Here is a 25,294-nt window from a genome sequence, read left to right as displayed (position 1 = left end):
CTCTGTGCTGCAGAGCCAGGGAAGGTGACCTGAGCCCCAGAGCCTGGCCTCAGAGACAGGGCTGTGCTGGATTCCAAGATCCCCTGTGGGCAGACCAAGGGGAACCCAGCCCCAGGGGGCTGTGGAAGCCAGCAGAGTTCTTCACAACACAGAGAGCAGCAGCAGTGCAGGAAAGGAGGTGCCCTGCAGCTTGTTCAGTCTCACACATGGTCAAAAGGGCTTGAAGAGGAGGGGACAGAGAGAACAAAAAGGAGAGACCTTGCCACCCCAGGCTCCAGGGGCATGTGGTGGGGTCTCTGATGGGGGGTTCTGTGGCTGTGCCAGCCCAGCCTGGCTAACTTTGCCCCTTTTATAGTCTCCAGTGCCTTGGGATCCTCTCCTCAGGCAGAGTTTGCTGGGCATGGGCACTGTGGTGCTCTGGAAGGTTCCCAAGATGGGTCTGGGGCTGTAGGGAGTCTCAGGGGTCTGTCACTGCCCCTGCTCTACTATGCATCATTTGTGCCCTTGGTCCTGGGCCAGAGCAGGGCACAAGGCAGGAGGGGTCCCACTCTCCACCCTCCCAGGCTGCCTCTTGCTGCTCCTTACAGCCTGGCACAGCCACATGGGTACAGCAAAGCCTTCAGGTCATGGCCATGACAGAAGGTTGGGGATCCTTCACCTCCATGGTGGTGGCTTCTGGGGATTAGGCTCCCCTTTAAGCCCTCACATGCACACAGGAGTTTCTCCCAGAGCTGCAGGCTCTTCCAGGGCAGCTTCTTTTGCCTACACAAACTGGGTGCAGCTGGGAGCTTTATCTCCCACCTCAATCCCAGAGGATTTTTTCCTCCTGTGCCACATGCAGGCTGCAGCATCACAGCAGTCTCAGCATTGGTGCTGGCCAGGGTTCACACTCTGCTAAGTTTTGACCTGGTTTCAGAAGCAGCTGGGGAAATAACCAAACCTCATGCTTGTTCTCTAAGCTGGCTGTCACAGAGTGGGATAGTTTGGGAGGTGTCCAGACCTCTGCTCACAGAAAAGGTGTCAGACCAGGTGACTCAGGAGCTTGTCCAGTGCTCTGGGTGTCCCACAGCTTCTCTGGGCCACTGTTCCAGTTTGAGCACCCCCATGGTGAAACTTTTCCATACAGCTAATGAGAATTTCCTGTTTTCCACAGCTTGTGCCCATTGCCTCTCATCCTGCCTGACAAAAGTCTGGCTCTGTCTTCTCTACACCTTCCCACCAGGCAGTTGTAGACAACACTGAGATTCCCTCCTTTACCTCCTCCCAGCTCTCATCCTTTCAGCAAGCCCTGCTGCCAGCCAGGGCAGGGCTGTGTTCCTCCACAGCAACCCGCTGAAGGCCTCTGCTGGGGAGCAGGGCAGAGCTGTGAACCTTAATTAAGCCTGGATCCACTGGCAAGGGAGAAAGTGGCCTTCAGGATCCAAAGCCAACCTCAGCTGTGTGTGGGAGGCCCATGCCAGAGCCCACAGACCAAATGCCCCCTTCCCCACTCCTGGTGATAAAGAACATTTATTGTTAAAAGGCTCCAAGCCACCTTCTGCCCCCGCTGCTGCCAGGGCCCCGAGCGTCCCGCAGGGCGCAGCTCACCTCCTGGGGGCTGGCACCTGGCAAGTGCCAGCCCTGTCAGCTGCAAGAGACTTGTCCCATTGCTGCCATCTCTCTCTCTCTTTTCTTGTCTACAACACTCACAAATTTGTTTCCCCTCAAGTAGAACCTGAGAGGTTTCTCTGCCCACTCTCCTCGGTTGCCGATCCCGATCCTTGTGGTGGCCACCACGTCCTGCTCCCCCGGCAGGTCACGTCCAGGCACCATCCAGATGGCTGCATCCTGAGACAGGTCCCTCTGGTCAAAAGCTTTGTCGATGCCAAAGGCTTGGCAGAGCTTGGAGGGGCCGTTGCACAGCTGCCAGTCCTTCAGCAGCTTGCTGGGCGCCTTCCTGGCCGTGCTGCGCAGCTCTCTCATTGCATCCAGACCCTGCAGGGGCTCCAAGGAGCGAAGCAGCACTGCAGCCCCTTCCCCTGTGCAGGACAAGAACCAACTCTTAGAGCAGGGCTGTTCAGCAGGAACATCTCAGCTGTCAGCCCCATCACCAGCAGCACTCCAGCTCTCAGCCTGTGGCCCAGCTTGGCCTGATGGAGCAGGGTGCCATCTGCATGCCCACCCACAGCGCCTGTCCTTGGGCCACTTGGCTTCAAGAGCCAGGCTCTAGAGTCAGCCTGTGGTCAGTGCCCTCCCTTCCCTCACCTGAGTGTCCAGTGCTCCATAGCTTTGAGTCTTGCTTTCCCCAACCCTGCTGTCTGCTGTTCCTAAGCCTAGCTGCTGCTCCAAGGCTTGCCAGAGGGCAGGAGGTTTTTCTTTCCTCAGCAGAATGCTCAGGAACAAGCAGACACAGGGCTGAGCTCTGGCACAGCCACCCAAAGCTGCTCCCAAACCCAGAGGGGCTCAACCACTCCAGTTACAAGAGCTCCAGCTGACAAAGGAGGGAGGATGAGCCCCAGGTGCTGCCAGCAGCCAGAGGCAGCCTGCAGAGTCAGACTGGGCAAAGAGAAACCTGGGCAGGAGCTGCAGGCACTGCCCCTGCTGCTGCTGCTTGAGGGAGCCCTGGCAAAGCTTTGCAAGAGGCAGGGCAGGACGGAGCTGCACAGCCTCTGGCTGTAGGATGCACAGCTCTGGGAGCATCACTTCAGCAGAGGAGAACTTTCTATGACAAGAAGTGAAGCAGACTGACAGCCTCTCTTCTCCAGTGTGATCTGCCACCCTCTCAGGAGCCTTAGGAATTCCCTCTTGGTGCTGCCCTCCCTGATTTCGGTGGCAGTGGAGCAAAGTCTGAGCACAGACACTGCCCTGGGACAGGGATCTCCAGCCCAAGTGGGACATAAGCACTTCCTTGGCACTTCCATGGGGCAGCAGGAGGGCTTCTCATGATGTGGAGTGGGCGAGGAGAGCGCCTGGCAAAGCAGGCTGCGTGCTGTGCCCCACACTGCAGCCCTTGTGCCAGGCCACCCCCGGCATTCCTGCTGCCAGCAGCTGTGGCTGCCGCTCGGCAGGAGCCCCCTCTCCAGCCTCACACATCTGCAGCCCTGCTCCTGCCTGCCAGGGGCTTTCTGTGCATATCCCTGGGGACCTGCTGCTTCCAGAAATAGAAGCCCTCTGGTGTGCTGTGCAGCTCCCACGCTGAGTCACCCTGCTGGCTCCCAGCTGAAGGCCTGATTCCTGCCTCTGTGAGGTGTGGCTGTTGCCCTGAACCTGCTCAGAGCCCCCTCGGAGGGTCAGCAGCTGCCAGCAGTCTGTTCCCAGGCACTCCCTTCTCTAAGGACAGGGATGGATGCAAATCTGGCAGCCAAAAGTTGCTTCCCTCTACTACAGAGATGCAGAGCTCAAAGGTCATCTGAGATTTTAAAGAACATTCTCCATGTCTTCATTCTGCTTTCATCCATGCCCAGAGACATCCTCCACACCAGGAGGCTGCCTCGCTGGCCAGCACAGCCCTGGGACTCTGAGCAGTCCCTGATTACACTAATTGCTTTCATCCTTCACAGAAACAAGTGGAAACCCTGGGCACACTTCAATGGAACTGAGTCCTTGGGAGCTCATGTGAAGAGAGAGGCCCTCGGAGCTGTTGCAGCTGCTCCCAGGGCACAGGCAGAGCCCCCAGACACCACAGCAGGCAGGGGAAGAGCGCAGGCATGCCATGGAGAGCTAATGCCCACACCATGCCCACACCTCCAGGCTGATGTCCAGGTCCTCCTAAGCATACTTGCACATCACAAGTTTTAACCATTAAAGAGCAGATGAATCCTTCCAACTCAACTCCTGCCTGCAGCAGTTTGCTCTCAGGGGTTATCTGGCTTCAGCATCTGCCCAGCACAGCCACAGCCACTGACAGGCCAGCAGCAGCAGTGCCAGTCTGGAGAGGAGTGTCTGCCTCCCATGCCCAGGGGTCATTCCATCAAGGAGTAGCATTCAGAGCTAAAAGCTGGGACCTGACAGCACTGCAGAGGCCAATTCCCTCCTAGAGCAACTAGAAATCATCAACTGATAAGGAAGTCCAACCCCCACACCCCCACGGTGCAGCTTGCTGCTGCTTCCCTGGCTCCAGCTCCCATCCTTGGACACAGCTCTTGGCCACCAGAGAGAAGACAATTTTCTCCTCTCTCCACCCTTCTGACTCACTGCTCCTGAAACTCTTCCTTCAAAGTCCTGGGCCAGGAGCAGAAAGTTAGGGGAAGTCCACAGAGCATGACCCTGAGCATGGGCAGAGCATGCCTGGGGTCTGGGCTGCACAAGCTGTGCTTTCAGGTCTGGCAGCAGAAGGCCAGAGGAGCCAACCACAGCCCCTCAGGCCTTCACAGCACTCCCAGGCAGACCCTGGGGGGCTGGGATATTTAGTATCCAGTTCCCTGCACAAAGATGCTGAAACCCATCCAGCAGAAACCCATCCTGCAACCACAGCATGCCCTCTGCCCCCAAGAAGGACCAAGCTGTGCCACACCACTTTCCTTGGGTGGTGTTTCCTTGTGTTTTCTGCACAGCCACAGCCTGATTCAAGACTTTCCAAGGCCTGTCCCGTAACCAGAGAAGGAAATGCTTCTGCCTTTTAGCCAAGTGCTTGAGTGGCACCAGGAACAATCAACCTCCTCAACCTTTCCCTCAGGCTAAACAGGACAGGCTGCTTCTCCATCTCGCTTTGGATGAGAAAAGCACCTCAGGTAGGACTCCTCTGCAGGGTCTCTTCCAGCACAACTGCACTTGGGCAAAGGTATGGAAGGGCTAAACCCTGCTTGTGTGGACAGATCCATGAGCAGCCATGCAGCTTTACCATGAGGGTGGTGGAACACTGCAGCAGGTTGCCCAGGCAGATGATTGGGGTCCCATGCCTGGAGATATTCAAGGTGAAGCTCGACAGGGCTATGGGCAACCTGATCTAGTGGAGGATTCCCCTGCTGAGGGGCTTGGACTGGATGACCTTTGGAGGTCACTTCCAAGCCAAAGCATTCCATGATTCTGTGCAGCCCTGCTCTCCACTGCAGCGTGCTCGAGCAGAGCTGCTGGTGCCAGCTGTGCTTGCTGGCAGCATCTGACAGCCTGGCACACACTTAGGTCTGGACCAAAAACTCCCAACTAAACCCATCACACCCTGAGCTCTCCAACTGATCTGCTACAAAACTAAAGAGGTACAGAAGGGAAGTTCTCCCCAAGGATACACTTCAAAGAAATCTTTTTAGACTTGAAAGGCCTAAGCTTGTGAAATTCTCTTAACAGAAATGAGTCTTCCTAATGTTTCAAACACCAACAACCCCGCCCTGAGTAAGGAACAGTTCTGCTTTCATGATCTCATAGGATATCACAGGATCCCAGAATGGCTCAGGTTGGAAGGGACCTCAGAGGTCATCTACTCCAACCCCTCCTGCCATGGGCAGGGACACCTCTCAATGAGACTCAGATGCTCAAGGCCTCATCCAACCTGGCCTTGAACACCCCCAAGGAGGAGGCATCCAGAACCTTACTGGGCAACCTGTTGCAGTCTCACTACACTCCTAACACTGACTCCTTCCTCAAGCTTAGGACATCTCAGACCTTTTTGTTTTCCCCACCATTTACAGCTCCCAAAGGTAATGATAGGAGACAGGAAAATTTCTTGTCATGGCAACAGCCAGCAAGAGTTAGATTGTCGTTAGACTGCAAACTGACTTCTCCATCACCACTCTGGAGGAACAAAGGTCACTGAATCCCATAAACAAGGCAGCAACCCAGGTCTTCAGAACCAAAAGCTCCATCCAGCTTGGGGATTGGAGCACAACACTCTGAGCTGGGTTAGGAACCGGCTGGAGGCTGAGTCCAGAGAGTGGTGGAGCCAGCTGGCAGCCAGGCACCAGTGGTGTGCCCCAGGGATCAGTGTTGGGCCCTGTGCTCTTTAACATCATTGATGATCTGGATGAGGGCATTGAGTCCATCAGCAAATTTGCAGAGGACACCAAGTTAGGAGCACATATTGGTCAGTTAGAGGGCAGAAGGGCTCTGCAGAGGGACCTCAACCGACTGGACAGATGGGCAGAGCCCAACAGGATGGCATTCAACAAGTCCAAGTGCCAGGGGCTGCACTTTGGCCACAGCAACCCCAGGCAGAGCTACAGGCTGGGGTCAGAGTGGCTGAGAGCTCCCAAACTGAGAGGGACCTGGGGGTGCTGATTGACAGCTGCCTAAACATGAGCCAGCAGTGTGCCCAGGTGGCCAAGAGGGCCAAGGGCATCCTGGCCTGCATCAGGAAGAGTGTGGCCAGCAGGAGCAGGAAGTCATTGTGCCCCTGTACTCTGCATTGGTTAGGCCACACCTTGAGTCCTGTGTACAGTTCTGGGCCCCTCAGTTTAAGAAAGACATCGAAACACTTGGATGTGTCCAGAGAAGGGCAACAAGGCTGGGGAGAGGCCTTGAGCACAGCCCTGTGAGGAGAGGCTGAGGGAGCTGGGGTTGCTTAGCCTGGAGAAGAGGAGGCTCAGGGGAGACCTCATTGCCCTCTACAACTACCTGAAGGGTGGTGGTAGCCAGGAGAGGGTTGGTCTCTTCTCCCAGGCAAGCGGCACCAGAACAAGAGGACACAGTCTCAAGCTGTGCCAGGGGAGGTTTAGACTCGAGGTGAGGAGAAAGTTCTTCACCAAGCGAGTCGTTCGGCATTGGGATGTGCTGCCCAGGGAGGTGGTGGAGTCCCCATCCCTGGAGGTGTTCCAGAGGGGATTGGATGTGGCACTTGGTGCCATGGTCTAGTCATGAGGTCTGTGGTGACAGGTTGGACTTGACGATCCTTGAGGTCTCTTCCAACCTTAGTGAGACTGTGAGGCTGTGATCCCATGAAGACTCTCCTCCTGTCTCTTTCTGTGCCTGAACGGCTCCCACAGCAGGCAGCCAAGACCCAAATCCCACCGGGCCGGTCAGTGTGCAGCTGGGGATGGGCTGATAGCAAGCACAGATCATCTGCCCACAGTGCCAGAACCCAGCTGTAAGCCCCCTCAGGGAGCTCAGAGCGGCTGAGGCTCAGCTCACCTTGGCTGGAGACGTTGACACAGAAGTAGATGCCGTAGATCTGGTAGACGTAGAGAGTGCCTGGCTTCATGAACATCGCCGCGTTGCGCTGCGTCTGCTTCCCCCCTTTCGAGTGGGAAGCTTCATCTTCCCCACCCAGATAAGCTTCTGTTTCAACAATCCTCCCCCACAGCTCTCTGCCATCAGGAAGTCTGCGGACTAAAATCTGAAAGGGAGGTCAGGGTGCATCAGTTAGCAAGCCTCTGGACAAAGTGAGCAGAGCACAAGGGCCGTGGAAACAAAGGGGGCAGGAAAACGGCCCTGATGGTGCTACGTGCTCTGCTCTTCAGCCAGCAGTCCAGCCTGGCAGCTGCTGGGAGCCTCTGCAGCTTGCTGCTCAGGCCACACCAAAGGCCTGCAGTGCCTAGATGTGGCAGCACCATCAATAACCAACTTATGAGCCCATGTACAATGAAGCCCACAGTGTTGTTTTTGAGGTTATTTGCTCTAGGGTTTGAAGGGACCCCGAAGCTCATCTGGCCCCAGCTCCCTGCCACGAGCAGGGACACCTCCCACCAGCCCAGATTGCTCAAAGCCTCATCCAGCCTGGTCTGGAACACCTCCAGCCTGGCAGCTGCTGGGAGCCTCTGCAGCTTGCTGCTCAGGCTACAGCCCAGTGCAAGAAGCTGCTGCCTGCATTCACCCCACCAAAGGCCTGGAGTGCCTAGATGTGGCAGCACCAGCAAGAACCAACTTATGATTCCATGTACAATGAAGCCCAAAGAGTTGCTTTTGAGGTTATTTGCTCTAGGGTTGGAAGGGACCCCAAAGCTCATCTGGCCCCAACCCCCTGCCATGGGCAGGGACACCTCTCACCCTGCCTCATCCAGCCTGGCCTTCAACACCTCCAGCCTGGCAGCTGCTGGGAACCTTTGCAGCTTGCTGGTCAGGCCACAGCCCAATACAAGAAGTTGCTGCCTGCCATTCACCCCACCAAAGGCCTGGAGTGCACTACTGGCTCAGAAGAATAGTGAAGAGGTGATTTGGAACAGTCAACAAGGCTTTGCCAAGGGCAAATCCTGCCTGACCAACCTGGTTGCCTTCTATGAGCAGGTGATGAAATTAATAGCTGAGGGGCGAGCAACTGATGTCATTTACCTGGACCTGAGCAAAGCCTTCGACACTGTCCCACACCACATCCTGGTCTCCAGGCTGGTGACACATGGCTGTGATGGGTGACCACTAGATGGATAAGGAACTGGCTTGATGGCTGCACCCAAAGAGTGGCTGTCCATGGCTCCATGTCCCAGGGGAGGCCAGGGACAAGCGGAGTCCCTCAGGGATCAGTCCTGGGACCAGGCTTGTTCAACATCTTTGTGGGTGCCATGGACAGTGGCACTGAGTGCACCCTCAGCAAGTTTGCTGATGACACCAAGCTGTGTGGTGCAGCAGACAGCTGGAGGGAAGGGATCCATCCAGAGGGACCTGGGCAGGCTGGAGAGGTGGGCACAAGCCAACCTCAGGATGTTCAACAAGACCAAGGGCAGGGTCCTGCAGCTGGGTGAATGCAATCCCAGGCACAAATCCAGGCTGGGCAGCGACTGGCTGGAAAGCAGCCCTGAGGAGAGAGACTTGGGGGTGCTGGGGGAGGAGAAGCTCAACAGGAGCTCTCAGTGTGCACTTGCAGCCCAGAAAGCAAATCAGCTCCTGGACTGCATCAGGAGAAGTGTGGCCAGCAGGGCAAGGGAGGTGATTCTCCCCCTCTGCTCAGCTCTGGGGAGACCCCACCTGGAGTACTACCTCCAGTTCTGGAGCACTACCTCCAGTTCTGGAGCCTCTATTGCAAGAGGGATCTGGAGGTGCTGGAAGGTGTCCAGAGCAGGGCCAGGAGGATGAGCAGAGGGCTGGAGCACCTCTCCTGTGAGGACAGACTGAAGGAGTTGGGGCTGTTCAGTCTGGAGAAGAGAAGGCTCCCAGGTGACCTCATTGTGGCCTTCCAGTATCTCAAGGGGGCTGCAAGGAGGCTGGGGAGAGACTGCTCAGGATCTCAGGCAGTGATAGGACTAGGGGGGATGGAATGAAGCTGGAGGTGGGGAGATTCAGGCTGGAGGTGAGGAGGAAGTTCTTCCCCATGAGAGTGGTGAAGCCCTGGAATGGGTTGTCCAGGGAGGTGGTTGGGGCCCTGTCCCTGGAGGTGTTTGAGGCCAGGCTGGAGGAGGCTCTGGCCAGGCTGATCTAGTGTGGGGTGTCCCTGCCCATAGCAGGGGGGTTGGAACTAGATGATCCTTGTGGCCCCTTCCAACCCTGAGTGATACTATGATACTGCTATAGATGTGGCAGCACCATCAAGAACCAACTTATGATCCCATGTACAATGAAGCCCACAGAGTTGCTTTTGTGGTTATTTGCTCTATTCTCCACCCCAATCCACCAGGTTTAAGGCAAAAAAGCACCAAAGCACCACCAGTCTTAAGCTTGAAGCATCATCAAGGTACATCCTTTAGAGCAGCAGCAATAGGCCAGAGGCACAATTAAATAGCTCCTGTGATTAGATGGTCTGGATCCTCAGTGATGTTTCAAGCAAGTCCTAGTCCCTGCCCAGAGATAATCATGGCCAGAAGGTGCAGAAATGGTATTTCCATGTCTGCAGCACACAGAGAGAGGGCAGTGCAGGGGAGCTGGGAGCTGGCCCCGGGCAGCCAGCAGCAGGTCTGCATGATGGCAGTGTGCTCCTCGCTGCTGGCACCTCCTCACCTAAAACAAAGCAGATGTGAGGGGCAGGGGGAAACTCTGACAGTGAAAAGATGCTCTTTAAAAATGAAGCAACCCCTAAGCTCCCTCCAAAGGCTTTTCTGGCTTGACCTGGTTTCTAATACTTTCTTGACCATGTGTTTAATAAATCCTGCAGCATGGCCTGGTTTAGGGGGCAGCCATCACTTTCATTATACCATTCAGAGCTTGCAGCTGCCAGAGCTGAAAGGCAGCCATTCAGAAGTGACCTCCAAGAAAACCAGCTCAATTCCTACCAGATGTCTGTGCTGGATTGCTAATGGATCAGCAGGGATGTGCCAGAAGTCAGCTTCCACTGCTGCAGCTCGCTGTCAGCTTGCTGTTGTGGCAGCTCCCTTTCAGAGGCCATTTACTGAGTGTGTGTGTGTGTTTCTGGGGTGGTTTTTTGTTTCTAAGAACTCCAGGCTCAAATTGAAGGTAAGTGAGATACCAGGCACCTCCAGAGTTTGACAGAGGGGAAGCACTGTAGTGGGAATTAGAAGAAAGTAAGATAGGGAATGAAGCATTGTGGTGGTAATTAGAAGAAAGTAAGATAGTGACTGAAGCACTGTGGTGGTAATTAGAGGAAAATAAGATAGTGACTGAAGCATTGTAGTGGCAATTAGAAGAAAAGAAGAGACTAGGGCAGGGGAGCCTGGGATGTATACCTCAAAGGAAAAAACAGATAGAAATGACCTGGCTTGTCATTCTAGGCCTCAATAGGAAAAGCAGAGAATTAGGGCTAAAAATAGCAGCTGCCCAGGGGAACTGAAAGCAGAAGGATGTCAGAGTCACTGAGCCAACAAAAAACTGCATCAGTATTGGGAGCCTTCAGGTATCCTGTGGCTAGCAGGTTGAGGGAGGTGATCCTCCCCCTCTACTCAGCCCTGGTGAGACCCCACCTGGAGTACTGTGTCCAGTTCTGGAGCCTCTATGACAAGAGGGATCTGGAGGTGCTGGAAGGTGTCCAGAGAAGGGCCAGGAGGATGAGCAGAGGGCTTGGAGCACCTCTCCTATGAGGACAGACTGAAGGAGTTGGGGCTGTTCAGTCTGGAGAAGAGAAGGCTCCGAGGTGACCTCATTGTGGCCTTCCAGTATATGAAGGGGGCCTACAGGAAGGCTGGGGAAGGACTTCTCAGGATATCAGGTAGTGATAGGACTAGGGGGAATGGAATGAAGCTGGAGGTGAGGAGATTCAGGCTAGATGTGAGGAGGAAGATCTTCCCCATGAGAGTGGTGAAGCTCTGGAATGGGTTGTCCAGGGAGGTGGTCGAGGCCCTGTCCCTGGAGGTGTTTAAGGCCAGGCTGGATGAGGCTCTGGCCAGGCTGATCTAGTGTGGGGTGTCCCTGCCCATGGCAGGGGGGTTGGAACTAGATGATCCTTGTGGTCCCTTCCAACCCTGAATGATACTATGATACTATGATCCTCTTGCAGACCAAATAAATCCCACAGCAGGACAGGACACAGGGCCACAGGCTGGGTTTTTCAGACACCATCAAATACTTTGCAGAGTGAGTAATGCAGGATGTCCCAAGAGCCTAAACTCTCAACTGATCCAGAGCAAAAGCAGTGTCTTTTCCAAAGACTTACCCCTGAAAACCAACTTTGTGTCATGGCCATGAAGTATACACTTCAGTGTCCTTCCCTGAGCACTGAGGTCCAAAAAGAATCTTGTCAGAGCCCTGCTTACCAGCAAAAAGGGGGAAAACTACATCAAGTGAGAAGCTTGGTAGGAAGAACTTAGAGAGGCAGCCAAAGGTTAAAGCTGGGAAGGCAAACCTCTAGCAGGATGTCCACAAAGATATTAAGCACACACATGGTGCATCCCAGGGAGGTTCAGGCAGAGCAAGAGAAAACCCAGCAGGGTGAAAGAGCAGAGCAAAGGTGTTAATTACAAGCAAGACAATATCCTCAGAAAAGGAAATAAAGCTAGAGACAGCAAGAACAGGCCAAGACCAACAGTCTGTGGAACAAATTCCTCAAGTTATCTAACCCAGTGAGAGCCCAGAGCCTGCTCAGCCTGCAGACAAAGGTATAATGAGTACTCCAAGAAGATAAGGGCACAGCAGTGAAACTAAACCCATGCTTTGCACTTGTGTTTAGGAGGTCCCAGACCAGGGTGTTTTTTATGGGGAAAGCACTGGAGGAACTCACTCCCCTGGAGACAGGAGGAGAGCTTTTTGAAGGCCTCACTAAGCAGAAGAGACACATTTGATCCCCAAAGGCTTTTGACAAGGTCTGAAGATTCCTTCAAAGTTTCTGCAAGGGGATAAGGCAGAAGGTCCATCCAGGGACAAGGAATTGGCTGGAAACCTCAGCCAGCCAAGACAGGAAGAGTAGTTTCTGCAGTGGAGAGAGTTTGGCTGACAGACTGTGGAGTCCCCAAGGTCTGCACTCTAGGGCCTGTGCTGCCTCACACACTTGTGTTACCCTCAGAGAGGTGATAACTGGAGAGATCACCAGGTGTACTGGCAACACTGAACAGCAACTCAGAGCACACTGCACTGGCTTAGGAACTGGCTGGAGGCTGAGCCCAGAGAGTGGTGGTGAATGGTGCCACAGCCAGCTGGCAGCCAGGCACCAGTGGTGTGCCCCAGGGATCAGTGCTGGGCCCTGTGCTCTTTAACATCTTCATTGATGATCTGGATGAGGGCATTGAGTCAATCATCAGCAGTAAATTTGCAGCTGACACCAAGCTGGGGGCAGGAGTTGATCTGCTGGAGGGTAGAGAGGCTCTGCAGAGGGACCTGGACAGGCTGGGCAGATGGGCAGAGGCCAAGGGCAGGAGATTGAACACACCCAAATGCCAGGGTCTGCACATTGGCCACAACAACCCCATGCAGAGCTACAGGCTGGGGTCAGAGTGGCTGAGAGCAGCCAGGCAGAGAGGGACCTGGGGGTACTGGTCGATGGCAGGCTGAACATGAGCCAGCAGTGTGCCCAGGCAGCCAAGAGGGCCAATGGCATCCTGGCCTGCATCAGGAAGAGTGTGGCCAGCAGGAGCAGGGAGGTCATTCTGCCCCTGTACACTGCACTGGTTAGGCCACACCTCGAGTCCTGTGTCCAGTTCTGGGCCCCTCAGTTTAGGAAGGAGGTTGACTTGCTGGAACGAGTCCAGAGAAGGGCAACAAAGCTGGGGAGGGGCTTGGAACACAGCCCTGTGAGGAGAGGCTGAGGGAGCTGGGGCTGCTTAGCCTGGAGAAGAGGAGGCTCAGGGGAGACCTTCTTGCTCTCTCCAACTCCCTGAAGGGAGGTTGGAGCCAGGTGGGGGTTGGTCTCTTCTCCCAGGCAGCCAGCACCAGAACAAGAGGACACAGTCTCAGGCTGCACCAGGGGAGGTTTAGGTTGGATGTTAGGAGGAAGTTCTACACAGAGAGAGTGATTGCCCATTGGAATGGGCTGCCTGGGGAGGTGGTGGAGTCACCATCCCTGGAGGTGTTCAGGAGGAGACTTGATGGGGTGCTTGGTGCCATGGGTTAGTTGTTTAGGTGGGTTGGATTGGTTGATGGGTTGGATGTGATGATCTTGAAGGTCTCTTCCAACCTGGTTTGGTTTATTCTAAATAAAGAACAGCAAAACTGGCAGCAGGTAGAATGAGGCAGAACTTCCCCAGCTTACAGGGCAGCATCAAAGAAAGATTCAAGCAGTCTGCTGAAGCTGCAGATAAAAATGAAGTGCTCAAGTACACTGTGACAGGGGATGCTGGTCAAGAAAGGGCCAGGGCCTGCCGTGCTATCAGCATCACAAGACAGGGAAAGGGGAGCAGAGAAGATGCTGCTGACTGCAGAGCATCACTTTCCTCTTGGCAAAAGTCAAAACTAAGTAAAGGAACACCTGACAGGAAAATAATGGGCCTGAAACAACCTTCAAAGCAGCAAAGTACACTGCAGTAAAGCAGAACAAAACTCCACCAAAAGCTGCTTCTGAAATGTGACAGTAAACTAAACTCAGGAAATGACTCCCCTGACTTGCTCCAAGATAGTCACCTACTGGTCTGTAAATTCCACTGCACTGAACAAGAGGACTCAGAGCTGGGTTCCTGTAACAGCCAAACCCTGCAGTCAAAAGGCAACAAAAGATTTTCATCCTTTCACCCCAAGTTATTAGCTAGCAAGAGCTCCAGGACAGTAAGCTCTTACAGTTCAGGTCTTACCTGTCCCAGGAAGGACTTGGCCAGACTAACACAGGGCTGGTTGAAAAAATCTGCCTCTAGCTGGGCAGGATTTTTTTTCTCTGCTGCAAAATATTTGCTGCTCTTTGGAGAAGAGTTGCCATCAGGTGTGGCACTCAGGTTCTCCAAGGCATCACGTGGAGGGAAGCTGGAGTTGCTTTGCACAGCACTTAACTGAGCCAACAGCTTTCTTTTTCTTGGCATGGCCCTGGAAAATGGATAGAAAGAGCATTAGGAATGCAAAGCTTACTTAAAAGTCACTCATTCCCCCATAGTCCGAGTTTCACACAGTGAATCTCAAGGCTGTGACTGCTTGGACAAACTAAGGCAAACTACAGGAGCAGGTGACAGATTTATCTGTGTCTGCATCAGGTAAGACAACCATTTCCCAGGGATCAGTGCTGGGCCCCATCCTCTTTAACATCTTCATTGATGATCTGGATGAGGGGATTGAGCCAGTCATCAGCAAGTTTGCAGATGACACCGAGTTGGGAGCAGACGCTGGTCAGTTAGAGGGCAGAAGGGCTCTGCAGAGGGACCTCAACCGACTGGACAGATGGGCAGAGCCCAACAGGATGGCATTCAACAAGTCCAAGTGCCAGGGGCTGCACTTTGGCCACAGCAACCCCAGGCAGAGCTACAGGCTGGGGTCAGAGTGGCTGAGAGCAGCCAGGCAGAGAGGGACCTGGGAGTGCTGACTGACAGCTGCCTAAACATGAGCCAGCAGTGTGCCCAGGTGGCCAAGAAGGCCAAGGGCATCCTGGCCTGCATCAGGAAGAGTGTGGCCAGCAGGAGCAGGGAGGTCATTGTGCCCCTGGACTCTGCTTTGGTTAGGCCACACCTTGAGTCCTGTGTCCAGCTCTGGGCTCCTCAGTTTAAGAAGGACGTCAAAACACTTGAAGGTGTCCAGAGAAGGGCAACAAGGCTGGGGAGAGGCCTTGAGCACAGCCCTGTGAGGAGAGGCTGAGGGAGCTGGGGTTGTTTAGCCTGGAGAAGAGGAGGCTCAGGGGTGACCTCATTGCTCTCTACAACTACCTGAAGGGAGGTTGGAGCCAGGTGGGGGTTGGTCTCTTCTCTCTAGCAACCAGCACCAGAACAAGGGGACACAGTCTCAAGCTGTGCCAGGGGAAGTTTAAGCTGGAGGTGAGGAGAAAGTTCTTCACTGAGAGAGTCATTGGTCATGGGAATGTGCTGCCCAGGGAGGTGGTGGAGTCCCCATCCCTGGAGGTGTTCAAGAGGGGATTGGATGTGGCACTTGGTGCCATGGTCTAGTCATGAGGTCTGTGGTGACAGGTTGGACTCGATGATCTTTGAGGTCTCTTCCAACCTTAGTGATACTGTGAGACTGTGATACTGTGATAGGGCTCTACTGATAAGCAAATCAAGAACTGCAGTTTGAGCAGTCACCTCTTAAAGACTGCAGATAAAAAGCAACTTTCCTCCACTCAGTAAAAAGAAGCTTTCTAACTGTCAGGGTAGGAGATGCAGACACTGGAAACAAAGATGAACCAGTGCCAGCTACTTCTTCCCTGAAACTAATGAAAGCAGGCAGAATAGACAACAAGCACCTCAAAAACTGCACTGAGGAGGTCCACCCAAGTCAGGTGTCAATCATTTTAAACAGTTCTGTGTGACCTGAGCAGAACCTAAAACCCCAGAGGACACAGAACACTTGAGCTGGGATCTTCACAGCTACAAACTTGTTTGTCATGCTGTAGAAATGCTTGGGTTAGAACCTCCACAAAAGAAGCTTTACATCCAACCTACCAGGAAGATGAAGACTCCTTCAGTCAATGCTTTGGTATCTGAGGCAACTGCTTGACCTGGGATTATTCTTCTAGGTTTGACACCAATCTCCTCTGTGAGCTTCAAAAAGGGAATGTTTCTCCTTCTGTGCTGCAGTCCTTACACCTGCCCAACAGGAACAAACTTACTTAGTCTGTATAAAGCACTTTGAAACAGGCTCAGACTTTGGAGCTGGAGACCATGACGCCAACAGTGCATCACTGGCTCAAACTCCAGAACAGCTGGCAGTTCTCTACTGGTCTAGCAAAAGATCATTGTGCAGCTGGGGCACTGATGGAGATGATCATGCCTGGGGGTGTTGAAGGCCAAGCTGGATGAGGCCTTGAGCAGCTGAAAGGCATCTGAGAAGCTGAGGACTAGGGGGAATGGAATGAAGCTGGAGGTGGGGAGATTCAGGCTGGAGGTGAGGAGGAAGTTCTTCCCCATGAGAGTGGTGAAGCCCTGGAATGGGTTGTCCAGGGAGGTGGTTGAGGCCCCATCCCTGGAGATGTTTAAGGCCAGGCTGGCGGAGGCTCTGGCCAGGCTGATGTAGTGTGGGGTGTCCCTGCCCATGGCAGGGGGGTTGGAACTAGATGATGCTTGTGGTCCCTTCCAACCCTGACTGATCCTATGATACTATGATCCCTGAGAGCTAGTTGAGAGGCATTCCTGCCCATGGTGGGGAGTTTGGAGTAGATGATCTCTGAGGTCCCTCCCAACCTGAGCCAGTCTAGGATTCTGTGATGATCCTGTGATCTGTTAGCCTTTGGCACACAAGAAGCTATGAAACCAGTGGGGAATGCACTTCTCTGAGCAAACCAAACTTCAAGAATTCCCCTGCTGGTACTAAAGCTCAGGGTGCACCAGGGGAGGTTTAGGCTGGAAGTAAGGGAGAAGTTAGTGAGGGAGAAGTTAGTGAGGGAGAAGTTAGTGAGGGAGAAGTTAGTGAGGGAGAAGTTAGTGAGGGAGAAGTTAGTGAGGGAGAAGTTAGTGAGGGAGAAGTTAGTGAGGGAGAAGTTAGTGAGGGAGAAGTTAGTGAGGGAGAAGTTAGTGAGGGAGAAGTTAGTGAGGGAGAAGTTAATGTGGGAGAAGTTAGTGTGGGAGAAGTTAATGTGGGAGAAGTTAGTGAGGGAGAAGTTAGTGAGGGAGAAGTTAATGTGGGAGAAGTTAGTGAGGGAGAAGTTAGTGAGAAGTTTGTTAGTGAGATGTTAGGAAGAAGTTCTTCCCAGCAAGAGAGATTGGCCATTGGGATGTGCTGCCCAGGGAGGTGGTGGAGTCCCCATCCCTGGAGGTGTTTAAGAAGAGCCTAGATGAGGCCTTTGGTGCCATGTTTAGTTGATTAGATGCTGCTGGGTGATAGGTTGGACTTGATGATCTCAAAGGTCTTTTCCTTGATGGCAAGCAACAGGACTAGAGGAAATGGTTTGCAGCTGCACCAGGGGAGGTTCAGGCTGGGGGCTGGGAGGCAGTTCTTCAAAGTGAAGGCTATCAGACTTTGGAATGGTCCACCCAGGGCAGTGGTGGAGTCACTGTCCCTGGAGGTGTTTAAACAGTGTGTGGGCCTGGCACTTAGGGACCTGCTTAGTTCTGTTCTATTCTAAACTTGGACAGTGGCAGCCTTACAAAAAGGATTCTCACACAAGAATGCAAAGACACCAGGCTTTAGAAGATGCCTCATTAGGTCTGACATTCAACCACATGTAAATATAAGGGGGGGGGGAACCCCCAAAGGTTCAGCATGATTTGTAACTAGAAACAAGAGAGAGAATCCTCCATACAGCTGAGCCCACAAGGGAAGTGTTTATATAATTATGTAGCTGTTGCCATTCATTTCTCCCCAGCTTTGAAACATAACTACAACATTTTTCACCACCAAAGCCAGGCTTCATCTTGCTCTTCATCTTTCTTCTCACAAAGGGGAAAAACAATCCACCAGCACTAGCTCCCTTGAACTCCACTGAAACAAATTTAGCACTCTGGATCACCAGTGCCAATTCCTCACCAGTGTCACATTTCACTGCAGAAGAATCCAGACATAAATATATAAAAATAGACAGGAAAAACCCCAAATCACACTGGCAGGACTGGCAGAGAGGTGGGATATTTCCCCACCCCCCCTCAGCATCTAGATTGCAGTAACTCAGTGATGACAGAGAGCTGCCACAGAACAGCCAGCTCTGTGCCAGGTGTGCTGCTCTGAACTGTGCCTCCCACAGGCTGGGAATTCTTAATGCTGTCTCACAAATCACCAGCCTGCCTCAGACAGCTGCCTGATGGCTTTTGCAAAGAAGAACCTTGCCTAGGAAGAAGGGTTTGATAGGGAAAGGGCTGCAGGAAGGACAGGATGGAGGAGGAACACTTCAGGCCCAACTCAAGGGAAGGTTTCATGCTGAAGACAGCACCTCCAGACTCCTCTGACAGTGTTAACTGGAACTTCCAGTTCATCAGCCACACACAAAGGGTGCTGCAAACAGGGCCAATCTGAGTGGAGCATTGACTCACTTGGTGGTTTGTGCTTTCATGGAATGTGACGTGAGAAACAGGATCCCAGGTGCCTGGCACCCAGAGCATGGCCAATGAAGACAAAGCTGCAAGTGCTCTCATGTCAGTGCTGTACCTTGGGGCACTTGCAGCTTCATCACCATGGCTGATCCTAGATAGATCTCAGCATTGTAGAATCTGAGAGTTGTCAGGGTTGGAAGGGACCTCAAGGATCATCCAGTTCCAACCTCCCTGCCATGGAGGAACATAGTATCATAGTATCAGTCAGGGTTGGAAGGGACCACAAGGATCATCTAGTTCCAACCCCCCTGCCATAGGCAGGGACACCCCACACTAGATCAACCTGGACAGAGCCTCATCCAGCCTGGGCTTAAACACCTTCAGGGACAGGGCCTCAACCACCTTCCTGGACAACCCATTCCAGGGCTTCACCACTCTCATGGGGAAGAACTTCCTCCTCACCTCCAGCCTGAATCTCCCCACCTCCAGCTTCATTCCATTCCCCCTAGTCCTATCACTACCTGAGATCCTGAGCAGTCCCTCCCCAGCCTTCCTGTAGGCCCTCTTCAGATACTGGAAGGCCACAATTAGGTCACCTCTGAGCCTTCTCTTCTCCAGACTGAACAGCCCCAACTCCTTCAGTCTGTCCTCACAGGAGAGGTGCTCCAGCCTGTGCTCATCCTCCTGGGCCTGCTCTGGACACACTACAGCAGGTTGCGCACAGCCACATCCAGCCTGGGCTTAAAAACCTCCAGGGATGAGGCTTCCACTATCTCCCTGGGCAACTTGCTCCAGTGTCTCACCACCCTCATGGGGAGCAACTTCTTCCTAACATCCAACCTGAATCTACCCACTTCTAGTTTTGCTCCATTCCCCCCAGTCCTATCCCTACCCCACACCCTAAATAGTCCCTCCCATGATTTCTTATAGCACCCTTCAGATACTGGAAGGCCACAAGGTCTCCTGAGAGCCTTCTCTTCTCCAACTGAATAACCCCAACTCTCTCAGTCTGTCTCCATTGGTTGGACTCAATGCCCCCCAAGGTCTTTTCCAATCCAATTCTGTGATTCTATCTTCATCTCTCTTTAGAAGTGGCAGGAGGAAACTGCCTCATAGTCCTGAGAAATGAGTCACATACAGCAATGTGCAGAATGAAAGGACACTGCAACACCATCTCAGGAAACCAGGAAAGCCCCAGCCTACCTTTTGTCTCTCTGCTTGCTCATAGCAAGATATGAACCATAAACCCCTAGGCCTCAAAGCCTGTCTCCACTTTCTCTGCAGGATGTGCTTGTAAAGACAGATCCCCCCCTGCCTAAGAAAAAGCACACTGCAGATAGAAGAGAGTCCACACCAAGTACCCCAGCCCTATGGAGCTGGGAAGTAAGAGACACAACCTCTTCACATGCAAGCCCACAGGCAAACTCTGCAGCTCTTCACTTCCATCTAGGTTTTCTTGCTTGTGTAGGAAACAAATTCTACCTCTGTGCCTCTACTGTGAAGCAGCCAGGGGTTTATTCACCTTTTGACTAATCCTGTTGTAACCAAACTGGCTACAAGTTGTTAAGGACATCTGTGTACACAGGCACACAAAATATCCACATGGAAGGTCACAAAAGGAAGATCAAGAGCTGCCTAAAGAGTTGAGGGCTGCTGGGCTAGCCTCAGGCAAGTTTAGAGACCCTGCAAGGCACAAGCAGGCACTGAAACTCAGTGTAAAATACAGCTCACCCTAGAGCCAGACACAACTGAATCTGCACAGGCTTCTCCAGTCCTTCCAATAAGACTGCATTTGAAGGTATTCCCTCATGTATTTAATGAGCTTTCACTAACAGGAGGTTACAAAACCAAACCCCCCACCAGTAATTTGCATGGGCTTTTGGCTCACAGGTCCAGCTACCTTCAGAGTTTTCCTCACACATGATGAAGCAGCAGACATAAGAACACGTTTCAGCTGCTCACACCAAAGGTTCAGCATGGAAATGTGTCAACAGTCAATGCTGGCTTGGACCAAAGGACATCTCTTCCTGTATCCTGCTGTCCAGCACAGGCCAAAAACAGGAGCCCAGGGAAGAACAGAATAGGCACATGGTGCCTCTCCATGCATCCTCCGTGCCCCCAGACCAGAACTTGCAGAACCTGGCACAGTTTCTGTGCCCCTCAGAGCTTACACAGTTTTAGTATCATAGTATCACTCAGGGTTGGAAGGGACCACAAGGATCATCTAGTTCCAACCCCCCTGCCATGGGCAGGGACACCCCACACTACATCAGCCTGGCCAGAGTCTCATCCAGCCTGGCCTTAAACACCTCCAGGGACAGGGCCCCAACCACCTCCCTGGACAACCCATTCCAGGGCTTCACCACTCTCATGGGGAAGAACTTCCTCCTCACCTCCAGCCTGAATCTCCCCACCTCCAGCTTCATTCCATTCCCCCTAGTCCTATCACTCCCTGAGATCCTGAGCAGACCCTCCCCAGCCTTCCTGTAGCCCCCTTCAGATACTGGAAGGCCACAATGAGGTCACCTGAGAGCCTTCTCTTCTCCAGACTGAACAGCCCCAACTCCTTCAGCCTGTCCAGTCTGTTCAGTCTTCCCTGAGCCTGTCTAATACTATCCAAATGGGGACTTTACCAATGAAGAAAGCCTCACAGAATTACTCACTATGGCTCAAAAATCTCAGCTCATTTTATGTGTGAAACGAGGGCTGCTCCCCACCCACATGAATCAGTTTACATTTGCAATTCATCACTCTTCAGCCCTGTCCTTTGCCACCTCAAATAAGGTAAAGCCAGCTGGAGACACTGTTTTTCCAGGTCATTTACAAAACATCTCTGTGGCACCCCAACAGTGACCTGCAGCCAGCACCAGGGCTGCCCATTTACTCACATCCTCTTTCCTATCTTTGCACTCAGTTTATTTAAGGCAGGGAACTCCCTTATTATGTCAAGGGCTGCTCAGGTGAGGGCTCTTGTTTAAAAACTTCCTGAGCTCTGAGTACAGCCTGTAAGCCAGACCTCTCCACATGTTTATTTAGGCATTCAGAGAACTCCAGCATTCTTTAAAGGCATGGCTTTTTTCCCCCACTACAAAAGCCATGCTGGCTCTTCCGCTGGCTGTGCTTTCTACTAATTCAGTTGGCAGTGGTCAGACTTCCAGGTCTGCAGTCACAGATTTCACCTAGCAAAAAGCAGGGACACATTGGCTGCTGAGCCAACTGTCTGCAGCATTATCTCTGGGGGCTTCATCTGGTTCAGCAGCTTGCTTCTCCTGCCCACTGCCTGCTTGTTCCATAGCCTCTCACACAGACACTTCATTTTAAGCCAGATCCTTCAATGAGTTCTCAGCAAGAAGGATTTCCATCCAATTTTCCTGTCTAGTCTGGCCTATTAGTTAGTAATATATAGATTCCTGGGCAAGAGTGTAAGAAGCAGGCAAAAAAACCCACCCCAAACCTGAAGGAAGAGTGCAGACAGAAGCTACTGTAACTACTATGGCAACCTCTGCACAGACAGATTTTGGCACAACTGCCACTTCAAAAGCATGGCAAAATACATGGTTTTATTCACCTTACTGAGGGCTGGGGAGGTCACTTCCTGCAAGAAGTCCTTGTTAATTCCACTCCTTGCTCCTACTGCATACAGGCCATGGAATGAAACTTACTCATCCTGCTGTAAAGAACAAGGAAGATAAAAATGAGAGAGAGAGAAAGAGATAAAAAGTCATTAAAACACACCAAAAGGCCTCCACAGCAAAATTATGCTCAGTTTTGTTTGACTCCTTTAAAACCATTTTGACTCGTTCTGTTCCCTCACCCTCCAACATTCTAGCAGCTATTTTTAACTGAGTGTCAAGCTTGCATATGGAATGAAAGCAAACAAGTTAAACAGAGCACTAACAATGGAACTCAGCTAGCTCAGCCTCCTGAGATTTCACTTCATCTAGGCAGCATTTAGAGAAGCCACAAACACCAAGCACTAAATGGACATAAGGATCACAAATCATCTGCAGCTCAGCTTTTTCTCTGTATCCACATTCTTTGTAGCAAAAGCACACTGAGTGCATTGGGCTAACCACCCAAGAGTTGCAAGTCTTATTCTTCTCCACCTATAGGACAGCAGAGAGAACACCCCTGGTTTGTAAAGCATATTGAAAGAGCTATGTAAGGGGATACAGAACTAGTTACAGCCAAGTCTTAAGTACCCACCTTATAAAATGACCCTAGAAAACACATTTCTTCCCCAAATCTTCATTCATATTGCATGAGAAATTTCGTTTTGGCATGGGTGTTTGACTCAGAGACCAAAGATGTTTCACCAAAGCCTTCATTAAAAGGGAAATTTATGACTTCACTGCTCCAACAGCTGAACAATTGCCTCCATGAGAGTTCCACTTCAGAGTTCCTGTTGAAGTACCAGAAACTTAAAGACTAAGAAGAAAAACATAAACAGAAGACACAATGACTTCTCTGCATGAGCATGGAAGCATAGGGCTCTCACACCTCCTCCTGAGAAGTCAGCCCTAAGCTCAGAGAAAGAAACTGCTCCACATCCACTTTTACAATAGAGGACTGCATGAAGTCCTATGAGAAGTCTGAGACTTACTGAGGGAGAAAGGGAAGAGATTTCAGAGCAAGATACTGAAAGAAAGGCCTCAGTGTGTGCTCTGCACAAAGAATCACAGTCTCACAGTATCACCAAGGTTGGAAGAGACCTCAAAGATCATCAAGTCCAACCTGCCACCACAGACCTCATGACTAAACCATGGCACCAAGTGCCACATCCAATCCCCTCTTGAACACCTCCAGGGATGGGGACTCCACCACCTCCCTGGGCAGCACATTCCAACAGCTAACAACTCTTTCTGGGAAGAACTTTCTCCTCACCTCCAGCCTAAACCACCCCTGGCACAGCTTGAGACTGTGTCTTCCTGTTCTGGTGCTGGCTGCCTGGGAGAAGAGCCCAACCCCCACCTGGCTACAACCTCCCTTCAGGGAGTTGGAGAGAGCAAGAAGGTCTCCCATGAGCCTCCTCTTCTCCAGGCTCCCTCAGCCTCTCCTCACAGGGCTGTGCTCCAGACCCCTCCCCAGCTTTGTTGCCCTTCTCTGGACACCTTCAAGTCTCTCAATGTCCTTCTTAAACTGAGGGGCCCAGAACTGGACCCAATACTCAAAGTGTGGCCTAATCAGTGCTGAGTCCAGGGGCACAATGACTTCCCTGCTCCTGCTGGCCACACTATTCCTGATGCAGGCCAGGAGATGGTCCCTTTCTTCTATTTCCAAGCAGAGGAAAGGCTTGTCCCACATGTAGCAAGTCAGGATTCATCTGTACAGTATATCCTTGGCACAGAGGAACTCTTTGTGTGTTCTTTGCATTGTGCTACCAGACACTGTTGAACAGATAGCTAAAAAATAGAACACTGGATCAAAGCCTCAACAGATGATGGGCTGCAAAGACACAAGTGTCAATGCAGATGAAGATAAATAGCTGATGTAATGCTCACCGTGAAAAGTGGTGGGCATTTTCAAACCACCAGAACAAAGCCTTCAGACCCTACATAAACAAAGAAGCATCTGAGGGAGGGCAATTTCCCTGCACAGCTTTGGATAGTATGCTGCATGTGACAATAGCTTGTTAATGGCAAGTGAGACAAAACACTTCTGATGCTACAGCACAGGAACAAAAGCAGAAGTCTCTCCTACAAAAGATGCTTCCAGGAAACCAGTAAATCACTTCTGGCTGTGAAAACCTGAGTCAGCCATGTATTTGAGCAAGGAGAGCTCAAAGGTGCTCCTGTTTTGCCACAGTAGCCTTGTTTCTTACATGGCAGTCTTTATTTTAAGAAGCCTGTGTTTTATTTAACAGGTTTGCAGCACATTTCTGTAGCAGAATGTGTCCTTTTCCTCCTTACAGGGTCCAGACCGCAGCACTCGTGACACATCTGTAGAGCAGCTGCTCTTGGAGCACTGAACTGTGACATCCCCCAAATCTCTACAGTGTGTATTATCCCTTACAAAGTGTTTACTTCATTATGTACAAAAGGAATCTCTCTGCAGAACAAAAGCAGCCTGCGAGGTGGGAAATCACAGGGCAACCTTCTCCCCTGTGCACTGTACATCGGGATTCGCTATTTAACCAGCTGATCACACACCTTTCCCCTACCTGAGCTGCTCCCTTTTGCCTTAAGAGTCTCTGCCTCACCACGCCTACAAAGCAGGGTTCAGGGCGTTAGAGCACATCGCTTCCACAGGCAGGCAATAAACGTTGCCATGAAGGCAACGCAGCATCCCCCGCGGCTTTTCTCATTCGATACCGGAGAAGCAGCGGGAGGAAAGAAGCGGCCCCGGCCCCGGCCCCGGCGGCTGCACCGGCCGGGCCCTACCGAGCGCAGAGGGCGGCGCTGGGGCCGCCGCCGGTCCCAGGCCTCGAAGCCTACCAGTAGCAGCCGGAGCTCCCTCACCGCGCCCCGGAGCGGCCCGGCCCGGCCCGGCCCCGCCGCACACGCACCTGCCGGGGCCGCACCTGCCGGGACCGCACCAGGCCGGGACCACACCAGGCCGCCGCCACCCCAGGCCGCCGCCACCGGCCGCTTCCCCGCCTGGGCCTGGGCGCAGGGGCCGCGGGGAGGCGCGGGCGGGCGCGGCCCGCAGGCCCGGCGGAAGCCAGGAGCTTTCCTGAGGGGCGTGCCCGGCGCGGCGGCAGGGGGGGCGGGCCTGCGAGCAGGGAAGGGCTGCGGATCCCTCCTGCCGCTGCCACCTCGCGCCGCGGGAGGCGGCGGGCCGCAGGCGGAGTGATTTACAGACGTGCTTGCTGTGCCTCTCATCCGAGCTGCTGTTTAATGGACCACAGGTCCTCTGCAGGCTGCCTGTGGACTCTGCCCAGTTTTCAGCATCCACTCTCGCATCGCTTGCTGCTGCCTCATAGTGAAAGGACTGAATGGTCTCAAGCTGGCTTTACCGAGAGCTGCGTTAACTATTCCCTCAGTTCCCCCAGTAATAAGTAAATAAGTATCTGGCATAGAGAAGAAATTACTTACTCCGGCTGTTAAGCA

The 25,294-nt window shown here is 52.7% G+C and overlaps 2 protein-coding genes across 6 annotated transcripts in view; one reads left to right on the top strand and one right to left on the bottom strand.

Moving 5' to 3' along the window:
- Window positions 1–24,560, top strand: part of NPRL3 (NPR3 like, GATOR1 complex subunit) — an 86,907-nt gene extending 62,347 nt beyond the window's left edge. The window contains exon 14 of the mRNA XM_068147229.1: window positions 24,157–24,560. Within this exon, the coding sequence (XP_068003330.1) occupies window positions 24,157–24,190 (34 nt within the window). The 3' untranslated portion in view covers window positions 24,191–24,560. The remainder of the gene's footprint in view (window positions 1–24,156) is intronic.
- MPG (N-methylpurine DNA glycosylase) lies at window positions 1,491–24,910 on the bottom strand. 5 transcript variants are annotated; one of them, XM_068147236.1, is made up of 7 exons: window positions 24,751–24,910; window positions 22,452–22,673; window positions 21,814–21,915; window positions 15,726–15,869; window positions 13,941–14,166; window positions 7,039–7,243; window positions 1,491–2,018 (listed from the first exon to the last, which is right to left on the bottom strand). In XM_068147236.1, the coding sequence occupies exons 5-7, from the start codon at window positions 14,160–14,162 to the stop codon at window positions 1,624–1,626; spliced, it is 822 nt and encodes a 273-aa protein (XP_068003337.1). In that variant the 5' UTR covers window positions 14,163–14,166; window positions 15,726–15,869; window positions 21,814–21,915; window positions 22,452–22,673; window positions 24,751–24,910; the 3' UTR covers window positions 1,491–1,623. The 5 variants fall into 5 exon arrangements, with proteins under 5 accessions (XP_068003337.1, XP_068003335.1, XP_068003339.1 ...); XM_068147234.1 differs by having other exon boundaries at window positions 22,452–22,647; XM_068147238.1 differs by having other exon boundaries at window positions 21,814–21,912; window positions 22,452–22,647.
- Window positions 24,911–25,294: the final 384 nt, after the last annotated feature.

Source organism: Melanerpes formicivorus, unplaced genomic scaffold (assembly GCF_026170545.1).
Source record: "Melanerpes formicivorus ecotype bairdi unplaced genomic scaffold, bMelFor1.0.p_v2 SCAF_14, whole genome shotgun sequence".
Lineage (NCBI taxonomy): Eukaryota > Metazoa > Chordata > Aves > Piciformes > Picidae > Melanerpes > Melanerpes formicivorus.
This window is presented reverse-complemented; position numbering and strand designations above follow the sequence as displayed.